Raw genomic sequence first — 12,155 nt, forward strand, 5'->3', positions numbered from 1 at the left:
GGGAAAGAGGAGTTCTTAGGGACGCTATCCTAATAGTAAAGCCATAAATGGTAAGTGGAAGAGTGCGTTTGGAGATGTTTTTTTGGCTGTGCTGCAGCCCCATAAGGCAAAAACACTTTGTGTTGGAAAGGGTGGTGTAGCTGTTTTTTGGGAAAATTTGATGTAATTGCAGGTCATGGATTCGCATGGTCGAGTTTTGTTTGCTTTATATTCTTCACGTGATCTTGATTTTCTTCATACAACCTCGATTTTATCGTGTGCCTTTCTTTTTCTTCGATGTTGTGCTTTTCGCATATCCATGCCCTAAATCCCTTCTCCTCTCCCTCCTAACTCCGTCCGACAGTCTCTAATGGCACTCTCCTCCCTTCTCTTTGGTTTTGACTCCCTCTTCTTTGTCGTCCTCTGGTATCTTCTTGCCCATCTCTTTCCCCCTTATCTTACCTCCTCTTGCGAGGTTTGTGGTTGATGTTAAGAATTTAGATCTATGATTTTTAGCCTTATCTGTGATAGCTTGATTTTTACAACTCTTTTAATTACTTATCTTTGTGATTTTCATCTGTGCTAGTTTTTATGGTTTATAGTTTTGAGTATTAATTTCCTTTTGTGACTTGACTTTATGACTTTATGGAAAAAATGATGAAAGAATTTGAGAAAGAAATTGATGGGAAAAATATCATATTGCATTTGAGATAAAATTTGTGCTTTAATGTACAAGTTTTTGTGGTTTTACCTCTTTCCTCCTCGTCGTATTTTGTTCAATGCAGTTGTCGGCATGTTGTTTTGCGGTTAGGGCTTCACACAATGGAATAATTGAAAGGAGGGAGTGGAAATGACCACATTGCATATCCTTCTTATGTGAAATTTGAAATTTATTGAGATTCATGTGGCTCTTTGCTCTTTGTGGTGTTGGTTATGATGATGGTCGTTGTGATGATGTGGTACTTATGATGGTGATGATAGTGGTGGTGTGGTGTTGGTGGTTGTGTATTGGTGATGTCATATTGGTGCTTTTGTGTTGGTGATGGTGGTGGTGGTTTTCGCGTTATGATGGTGGTGTGTTTGTTCTATGTGTGTTGGTGTTCGTGTGTCGGTGGTGTTATGTTGGTAGTGGTGTGGTGGTGGTGGTGGTGGTGTCATGTTGGTTGTGTGTGTGGTGATGTTAATTATGATAGGTAGGTGGGTGGTGTGGTGGTGTGGTGGTGTGGTGGTAATGGTGGTGTGGTGGTGTGGTGGTAGTTATGATGTGGTGGCGTTTGTGGTGTTGTGTTGGTGGTTGTGGTTGGTGATGGTGGTGGTGTCGGTGATGGTGTGGTGATAGCAGTGGTGTGTTGGTAATGGTGTTATGTTGGCTCTATGTTTGTTAGTGGTGTTGTGTTGGTGGTTTTGTGTTGGTCTGAAGCTGGTAGTGGTGATGGTGTCGTGTTGGTTGTATGTGTCGTGATGTTGGTAATGATAGTAGGGTGGTGTGGAGCTACTTAATATTTTTTTTTTCATTGGCGGGGCTTATTTCCTTTGAGTCGTGGAATCTTAAATGCCACTTTATATTTACTATGCCAAATATTTATGATGATTATTTCTTTTCATGCTAGTGATGTTGTGGTTAAGACCAAAGGAATCGATTGTCTTGCTGTGTTAGATAAAGATATCAAAATAATATTTTTTGAACACTGCCTAAAAGAGATTGACTTGAGAAATAGACCAACAACGTATTTTAATAGGAAGGGCTGGAAAAATAATATAATAAATTAAAAAAAAAGTACAAAAAGGGAATATGTTATGATGCAATTGAAAAACAAATAGGATCAATTGAAAAAATAAATAAATTTTGAAAAGAATTGAAGCGAGGGGACTGGTTTGGGATTCGATAAAGTAAATAACGCAGAGAGACTAGAAGTTAGAATTTATGAAACATCCAGTCTTTCAATCAATTTTCCATTTTCTCATAAACACCAACATATCATTTTCTTGTTAATTTGCAGGTGGTACCAACTGTAAGAAAAAATTAGTGGCATCTAGCCTGAGCTAGAAGAGAAGTAGGATCGTATGTTTGGTGAAATCCTGACAATGGGCAATTATGCATAGACTCTTAGTGACTGATGGTTTGGTGGCATGGTTGATCCCATTGATGTCGAAAAAACAATGGACTCTGATGAAGCCATAGCCCAAACCTAAATGAAGTTGAATTCACTTGTCGATCAAAATAATCAAGAGTCGAGAAAGAAAAATGAAGGTGTTGTTTTTATTAGGAGCCAAATTTCACAGTTGATCCAAGCACATCATAAGCAACTTCTATTCAACAAGTTATTTGAATTTTGAAGGGAACTTCAGAGATTTACGAGGACACGTCGTTATATTTGTTTTCTATAAAGTTGTTTAAAGACCCGACTTAGAGAGAGTTTTATATGACAGATGGCCCCAGACCCTATAATCCATTATTTGTGGTATCTTAATGATAACATGGGTACTTAAACTTTTTTTTTTTAAAGCTCGATAAATTATATACTTGAGAATTTATTGATACACTGTCAACGCTTCTTTGGAAATTTGTTTTTCATCGTACATTTATTATTTACTACTCCAAGCTTGTTTATGAATATTGTTTGTTTAGAAGATGTTTTGATACTTGCTATTTTGGTGATTCTTATATTTAGTAGTTGTATAAACATTGATTAACATGGATGCAAGTAGGAGAAAGGCGCAAAAGAAGAACTGCAGTTGTGACGTGCTTGATTTACGAGTATTATAACTCATGTAAAGCTCGTTATCCTTGCATTACATTTTAAAATAATGACAAAAAGTGGATTGGCGAGTTGTTTGTGGGACACTCAACAATATTCAATAATATGTTTCATATGACATAGTCTATATTCATGGATCACTTAGAGGAACTACACACGAATCATGCACTTCATGACTCATCCAACATAATTTCAGAGAGTTGTTAGCAATAACCCTCTACATTTTATCACATAATGAGTCTATTAGAGAAGTCATGAAACAATTGTGCACTCATCGAAAACACTCAATAGATAATTTTCAGTTGGGTTGAAAACTCTAGTCAGTTTATCATCACATTTTATCAAGTCAGATGGCCCAACATTTGAAATGACTCTCATCGAGATTATACATGACTAGTGGTGTATGCCATATTTTAAGGCAATTCTTTTAATTCATTAATTTAAGTAGTAAAATAAACACAATGATTTACATGCCCTTGTTAAATTTCTTAGAATTATATTTGAGTGATCGATGGAACAAGCGTGAATGCACGTGTATCGAATACTGAAAATATTGTATTCATTGGACGATGTGAATCACCAACACAAAATGTAAATGTTGTATGTAACTTCAACACGTGCTTTACTTCTACTAAGACTGATTGAGAATACAGTGCATAAAACAGACATATAATCAAAATTAACACGAGAAATCAAAAGTACAACTTTCCTCACCCATCCCCTAGGTTTGCTCCACATAAACCATAATTAGATGTTTTTTATTGCAATAGTAATTCTTGTATTTGTGTTTGATAAATACTATTTAATCTATGTCAGATATCCCTTACAGAGAGGGTTTTTAAAGCTATTTCAGAATATGAAATATCAAATTCCAGATTTTGAAAGATCCAATAATGTTGATAGAGCCAAGAAAGAAATGTTTAAGATGAGACACTCAACCTTACGCGATGTCATTAAAAGAGTATTTGGAATATGAAGGAAAAAAATTGTCATACTATGGGATATGTAGACATATTTGTTTCATAAGCAAGTGCAGATTGTGGTGACCACAATAACTCTCCAAAATTATATTCGACAACATCATTTTGCGTAGTGTCATTGACCTCGGCTGAGCTGACGAAGAACATTCACACGTCCCAACTGAACTATTTGAATATCACATAAGACAATCCTTATCACAGACGGAAGATGAATTATTTGAGAGTTGCACCTAGAATGGAGAGGGTGTTGGGTAAATGATAGAGCCGAGAGAGGGGAGTACAAACTCCATCACTAGCTGCTGAATTGACTGATTGTATTTGTTTTTTTTGTTACTTCATTTGCATTGGGAGGTAAAAAATTTAATTATTTGTTGTATCAATGTTTTATCCAATCATTTATGTTTTGGATCTAAATTTTATTTATCGTTCTTTTGCATGTAATCAAATCCAGTTTGGATGACTGATGAGGCAATTATGGACATAATATGTAAAATAAATATTTATTCAATGTTTTTTTTTTTTTTTCTGGAGGTCAATGATGAGACATTCGACCTTATGACTTATTTTGAATGTCTATATGTCATTATTGGTTATTGTCAAATGTGAAATATTAATGAAAGAAACCATATTCTTCTTTTTCAGTGCTATGACTTTTGAGGCTCATTTAGATGTTTTTTTTTTTTTGATATGCATATGTGACAAAAACGAGCTCGGTATTATGTGGTTTAAAGACAACCAAGAAATTTTTTTTAAAATGTAAAACTTTTTTTCACAGCTTCACAAAGTTTGTACTGATTACTTCTAATATTTCTTTCGCTGATATTGCATCTAAGAATCTGTGCTTTGTTGATATAACCAAAACAACAATTATATCAGTGGTAGCATTAGTTGTATCACTCGTGACATTAACAATCTTGATAAAAATAAAATCTTCTCTTATACTAAAAATATATAAATGATGTGTCAAAGGGGCCTCCAAAGTTAAAAACTATAAAGGATTGGCATGTCTGCCTCCTAAATACATTGGAAACAACATTCATCCCCCCAGTGATTGCACCAAATCTAAGTTGTAACCATGCACCAAGTTGTGAAATATAGGGTTGGCGACAACCTCACTAAAGTCAAGCCGAGGCTCGATGAGTTGGAAATAAATATGGGAAGCTATTGTGAAGCAACAACATCACCTATGATGTTTGCTTCCACAATGGTGGTTGTTGCTTTAACCATATTGATGGAGAAGAGCTCCAATTCCAAGAGTGACCGATAAGATGTTAAGAAGTTGGTAAAATGTTCTGCAGGAACTCTGATTTTATTAAGCAAATACTTAATATGCTATTTTAAAAGGTGTTTACATACATAACACATAATTCAATTCTTTTATATTTATATATCTCACACCTAAACTTTAATATTTATCCATGTAGTATTTAATTTTTTAACATTATTATCATTTTTTAAAAAGTGAAATACAGAGTTGCATGTATAAGTTTAAAATATAAAAATAGAATGTATGTAAATACGAAAATTTAGGAGTGAGATATGCATATACATAAGAATTTTGTGCTATGTTTGTAAATTTCGCTACGAGCCAACATCTTATCTATATTTAAATGTTATTATATATATATATATATATACATATATATATATATATTAATTATTCATTACACCAATGTAAAAATAAATTTGAAAATTATAAAATAATGTTAATGCAATTTAACATAGGAAAATTTAAATACATACCAAGAGATTTTTATGTATATACATATCTCACACATAAAATTTTATATTTTGGCGATTTAAATTTATGCACGAAAGGTGTATACTTATTTTTTTAAAATAATAATAATAGTATTTATTTTTGATATGATATTAAAGAATTGAGTGTTACACGCTTAAATATAGAAATTCAAGCCCGTAGTCGGGGCCATTAGGAGGAAAAATTATTCCATACGGATCGGGCACCGCACGCAGCTTGCGTGCGGTGCTCGATCCGGACCGTACATCACCTGATCTACGGTCCCGTTGTATTTCGATGGGCCCCACCTAAATTTTTTTTTTATAAAAAAAACAGAAATAATCCTGGCCGTAGATCACCGTGATCTACGGCCAGGATCGGACACCGCATGCAGAGATGCAGCGGTGTCTGCACGCAATAATTTAGAGGGGTTATATCTGCATTATAACCTCTCTAAACTTTTCAAAACCTACAAATATATAAAAATATATTGAAATTTACTAAACGATACATGTATGTTAGAGGAAGAGAGAGAGTATAAGATGGATCTAAGAGAGAGAGAGAGCGTATAACGTGGATCAAAGCCAATACCTCTGTAACCTTGACTCACGCAGACTAACATACGCAAATTTTTTCCGCCCGGATAAGGGTCAGAGGTGAGAACCTCGGAGTTTAAGATGGGAATCGCCAGCGGCACAGACTGCAGCAGCGGAGAGGAAGATGGCGACGCCGAGTGGAAAGCGGCGATTGATTCCGTTGCCGCGCTCGACTTTTCTTCCTCCAACGGTCTCGCCGAATTCCATTCGATCTCTGGCAACAACGGCGGCACGTTAGGCAACGGTTACTCAAACCACGACGATGAGAAGAAAACGAATGCCCCCTGCATCAAGCTGTATCAGATTAAGGTGCGCTCCTTCACTTTAATGGAGCTGAATCACTATTTTTTTCGGGACATGATGGCAGTTTTGTCCTTTTTAGGGTTTGTAGGAAAGGAGTATTGGGGCATGGTTTTTTGTGAGGTTAGCATTATAAAAAGCTGCTCATCTTCAATATAGTTTCTGTTAGGATGAGCGGAATTTGAGTGAAAGGAAAGGAGGAATGGATGAAAATCATACCAAGTATTGCAGGTTTTCATTCACCCCTCAAACCGCCTTTTTATTTATGTATGATAAAGTATTTAAGTTAGATATCGTCAGATGAAAAAAAAAAAACTTTTAATATCTAATTCCTTCTCAATTACTTATCAGTTTTACCTTAAATCCAGTATTTACTAAATTCCGTTGTTGGTTAGATTTAATTGGTCTGGATTTTTAAGATTTACCAAAGCTGGTTGTCATCCAACAGCAAAAAAAATTTAACGTTGAATCAGAAGTGATACTGATAATTAGACGACTGAACCTTCAACCATAAGATCTGAATAGAAACCACTGTGGAACCATTGATTTACAGTTCCTTGGAAATGTGTAGAAGAAGAGAACTCACAGGCATAGCATTACACCTCTCCCAACAATTATTAGGGGCCGTTGTTGCTGCAGTTGGCAGCAAAGCTCAACTTCTTATCCTAAATTCCAACGTTTAAGCATTGGCTCCACCATCATATCATTCCCCCATATCAAACTGCCATAGTTTGCCCAAAATTAGGCAACACATTTATTTCTATGGTATCACAGATGACTTCACAGAAAAATAGTCTTTCCAATGGAAAAGGTGGCAGTGCGTAACTCAGCACTACAACGTGCACTTCTTTTGTTACCCAACTAATCCTGTATGGATTTGATGTTCTGTGGTTTTAAGTTGAAGACTATTCACCACTGTCTTAGATATAACATTTTTGGTACAACAACTATCAATAGTCAGGTTGCATACTTTTCCTTCATTGGTACATCGTGTCCCGAATGCAGCATGTCCTTGAGAAGTGATAATTTGGTTCGGTGCTAGTAGAATCTTTTGTAGAATGCAAGGAGTCGCCTTCCTTCTTCCTTTCTGCAGTCAACTTGATTTAACCAGCAGAGTTGCTCTTCTTATGGTCCGTTTAGGGCAGCTGCAGCTTCTCAGCTTTTCAGCTACAGCTGCTGCGGAGAAGCTGATTGTCTGTTTGTTGCAACTGCGTGAAAACAGCTGGGAGCAACTGTTTCTGGAAAAATGATCATTCTGTCCATATTTAATAAAATAGAACTGTGACAACCACATATTTGATACTTTAAAAACAGAAATTCATTTCAAAATAAAACAAAAGTTCAGTAACTCACTTAACAACGAGTATCGAAAGTGCTAAAGAAAAAGAAAGAATGAATCAAAATTACAAGTAAAATAATAATGATATTATTTTTAAAACACATAATACTAGTGAAATAACACAATTACACTGCAACCTGCTATGCTAGAATGAAATTGCATATTTTAAAATAGGTATTCTTGCACCTTTTGTGACAATAACTGTTGTAATATAAAAATAAAAAAAATTATCTCTTATATATGTTAGATTCAACGCTTAATCTCAAACGGAGAGCCGTTAAACCACAGAAGAAAACAATGCCCAAACGATCTAGTGTCCAGAAGATGAACATGCAGGATAGAAAGAAGAACCCATGCCCAAACCTCCAGGAACTATGGGATCATCAAAGATTATGTAACAGTAATAATGAAAGAAACAAATATTGTTCGATATAAATCAAAAGCTCACATGATAAGCATCACAACATCCAAATCTCATGTATTATGGGTTCCCAAACCTCAGCCAAACGAAGAATGATATCCTTGTCAAATAATTTTCTCTATGTAAAGAGGCTTAAGAAAAGAAAGCTTCTCTTAAATCATTTCTTAGAGCTTACCTATATGCGACACTAAGACCAAGACCTCCATATTCCTCTGGTCAATAAATATGTTTGTCATTTATAATAGATGCAAAAAAAAAAAAAAAATTGCCATAGTTACTAAACATGTTTGTTATTTGTAATAGATGCAAAAAAAAAAAAAAAGAATGCCGTAGTTACTGAAAGCTATTGGATACCTTTAGAAGGTCTGGAGTAAAAATTGAAACTCAGTATATTTTTAGTTCAACAGAAAGATAAAGAATGACACCATCAAACTTTTTGACAGGAAACCACCATCAACATTACCTTTCATCACAATCAAATTAGCTTAGTTTAATGCTTACTTTACTGCAAATCCTTAAGTTGAAATGATTTAAATAATTTATAACAATTCATTATGTGTGAAATTCCTATCATAATAATATAATCTTTTTTTCAAAGCTTACTCTAATCACTGAAATTGGTTCTGCTTGTGAAGAATGTGGTTGATATGCTGTAATAGAATTATAATATTAGTAATCCTGTGGTTTTGTGGGATAAAAAATTCCTCTCGTACGAAGGAAAAGAAAATGAGAGATATAGATTAATGAATACTGCTTAATGGTTTCCCCTTTATATGACTTTTAAAAACATATTGGCAAAATGATTCATGATTCTTGAAAAGTTAGTACAAAAGATTATGATCTAGAAATAATCACAGTGTCTGTTATAGTGGAACTTAAAAGCCATATTTTCATGATAGAATATATATTTATTAGAAAGAAAAATTTTCTGATCATGCGACAGGGAGGGGGGAGAGGATACCTGAGTCAACAGGGAGGGAGGAGCGCAAAACCGGAGTCGAGCGAAGGAATCAAACACACACAAAAGTGGGGAGGAAGTGGACCGTGAGAGCTTCGGCGTCGAGAATAAGAATTTTGGTTGGGGCAGGGCCGGGAGGGGTATTATGGACGAGCGCTACAAACATCTTATCCTCGAACACGGGCCGTAGAGTTTGATTCGTGGCCCGCGTTCCACCAAATTCGCATCCCGCTGTGAGCAGGACGCTAAATCAAACAACAAAATATCGCGGCCCGCTGCCGCGATGTAGTTCGACTGTTGTCCCAAAGGGGCTTTTAATCCCTCGCATGAAGCCGAGCCTCCTTCTCTGTATGCGACGATCTTCTTTCTACGCAAGAGGCTCGACCTAGCTCCCGCACGAATCTTCCCTTCTCCTTTTGTTCCGACACCTCCCTCATGTGATTGCCTTCACTTTCTTCTTCGTGCACGAAGTTTCTTCCTCAACTTGGCTTGATTCTTCTTCGCGAAGCACAACAAAGAAGCTACACCTTTTTATTCCCTTATGCTCGTCACCAAAACAGCCTTCTCCTCCCGCATGACAAATACGCCGTTTCTGCCCTAATTTTCACTTCATTTTCGCCCCATGGCTCCAGCTAAGTTGGTCTGCGACTTTATAGGCAAATTTACCCCTCCAACTTCTTGATCTTCGATCACTTCTTCTTCCACCATGATCAATTCATTTCCTGTCCTTTTCTCATTTGGTTTCACAATTCCTTAATTCCCCTTCTTCAGTTTCACAATATTCTCGTCTCTTCGTTTCTCTTCCATTAAGAACAAAACGGTTACATCATACTCATCCAAGTTCTAATCAGTCTTTCTCGGCCGCATGACGGAGGAGTTGCTCCCGCTATGCTCCTGCTACACCTTTTAACATATAAGCAACATATTCAAACTATTTTTCGGCGATGTCCTTACATTTAAAGAATGTTTCGACAACTGGTTCCCAATCCAAATAGTCCTCAACATTTAAGTGTCCGTCAAAATTAGGAATATGAAATTTCACCTTATAGTCATGGTAAATTCGTTTGAATTTTGGAAGAACTTGATTGGGCATTTCATCGAGCAGTGTATCTTCATCTAAATTAGAATCTGAGAAATGTGTGTGCCGAAGACGCGTTCAATCTTTATCTTATCCAAGCCATTCAACTCTATCCGGTGGAACAAACTGATATGCACTTCTCCCGTTATGATTCCCTGTATTGGTGTTGTGTTTCCCGTCGATGGTCTCTGCTGTGTAAAAGCTAGAAAAACAGCAGAATGCCAACTAACCAGATGGACTCAAGTCTAATAACTTTTATGAAACTAACCCTATATATAATTTATAAACAAATAGAACCAAACTGAAATATACTAGAAGCAACAGTAATTCGATTATCACGAGATGAAGCACACCAAACCAGCACAAATATTCCAATTTAGGCAGCTGCATCGAAATCTTATATTTTTGCATTGCAAGTGATTATAATTGCAGGCACAAAAGCTTTTAGATGGTATGTTGGAGAAGAACATTGAGATGGTTCGAACTGCTGAATCTAATTATCAATCAGACGGAGGAGTCATCCGATTATTCAGAAAAGCCCCTCCTGGAATGAGACAAGATTCTATTGGTATGTGCTTTTACCTTAAAGAAGATTTACATATTCCTTTGTAGTTACATATCTGACAACACCTAAACTTCAATCTTTACATACGTACCACCTTACCTATGCATTTAAGAGGTGTGTTTCCCTTTTTATAAGTTAACATGGTGATATTTCTGAGATGATATGAAAGGTTTGGATGATATAAATGTAAAATATGAAATTTAGTTGTTCAATATGTAAATACATAAGAATTGAGTGGTTGATGAATGTTCTCAGATCATGATACAGCACCCCAGAAGAAACTAAAGATTATTCCAGGAGATGAGATCAAAGAAAACTCAAAGATTGTAAGAATGTTTACGCCCTCAAAATCTCTTAATTTTGATCTTCTCGCTTATTTCATTATTGATTGCTACATTAGTGATTTCAGTTTCGTCGCCGTATCGCATCTGTCGTCGTTGATGGTTCCGATATAGTGGCTGCGGCCGGAGAAGCTTCCCAGAGGTCATTGGTTAGATGGGAAGCTAGAGAGGCTGCAGCAATGGCAGCAGCCGAACGTGAGGAAGAAAGAGTTGCAGAACTGAAGAGAATTAGAGGAGAGAAATGGCTGCCTTCTGTTGCAAGGGAAATGAAGGTTAGTTTTCTGCTGTTAATGTTGGTAGAATTTCTGATCATTTCAACCAATTCCTATGTATTTACATATCTAATAACTAATAATTTTAGTTTTTAAATTTATATCTCCCAAATGTTTCATATCACATCAAAAATAGCACCGTTTTGAGTTTTAAAAAGTGAGTATACCTTCCAATGCATATGCAAGATGGTGTATATGTAAAGAATTTGAAGTTTAGGAGTTAGATTTGTAAATACATCCGAATTGAGCGGTATGTTTGTAATTCTAGCTTCTAGAAAATATTAAAATTCTTACTGAATACCAAATCCTTATGTTTTATTGTAGGGTGACGCATAAATTCATGGAGGGGCACTGGGCCGGAGAGATATTTACTTACGGAGAACACACGCAACTCTCCGTGCGTAATTCTCTCTTAATAACTTCTCAATAACCTCTGCGAATGTTATTGTACGGTTATTGCGGAATTATTTCAGCATTATTTAGACTAAATACCCTAACACCAGAGAAAATGTGAAAGTGTAACCCCAGAAAATGAAAATGTAACCGTGGAGGGTATTGGCTTCAAATAACGCCGAAATAACTCTGCAATAACTCTCCAATAACCTTCGCAGAAGTCATGAGAGAGGATTACGCACGGAGAGCGGCGTGCGGACACGGCGTGTCCGTGTCCGCACACACGGCGTGTCCGTGTCCGCACGTAAATATTTCTCACAGGGCTGAGTTTTTGTAGGTGGATAGATTGAGGCTGTACTATGTTATCATTTATGGCCTTAATTTTTCCAGAGATAAGTGTTTGAAACTGGTAGAGGCTCTTTGGCTTCACTTAAAT

General features: G+C 36.2%; 1 protein-coding gene across 1 annotated transcript; it reads left to right on the plus strand.

Moving 5' to 3' along the window:
* The first annotated feature begins 6,041 nt into the window (after positions 1 to 6,041).
* On the plus strand, positions 6,042 to 12,155 carry LOC110027256. The gene is made up of 5 exons (XM_020728605.1): positions 6,042 to 6,361; positions 10,581 to 10,716; positions 10,969 to 11,039; positions 11,123 to 11,326; positions 11,651 to 12,155. Exons 1-5 carry the CDS (start codon positions 6,134 to 6,136, stop codon positions 11,660 to 11,662), a joined length of 651 nt encoding a protein of 216 aa, XP_020584264.1. The 5' UTR covers positions 6,042 to 6,133; the 3' UTR covers positions 11,663 to 12,155.

The sequence above is a fragment of the Phalaenopsis equestris genome, unplaced genomic scaffold (assembly GCF_001263595.1).
Source record: "Phalaenopsis equestris unplaced genomic scaffold, ASM126359v1 Scaffold000421, whole genome shotgun sequence".
Taxonomy (NCBI): domain Eukaryota; kingdom Viridiplantae; phylum Streptophyta; class Magnoliopsida; order Asparagales; family Orchidaceae; genus Phalaenopsis; species Phalaenopsis equestris.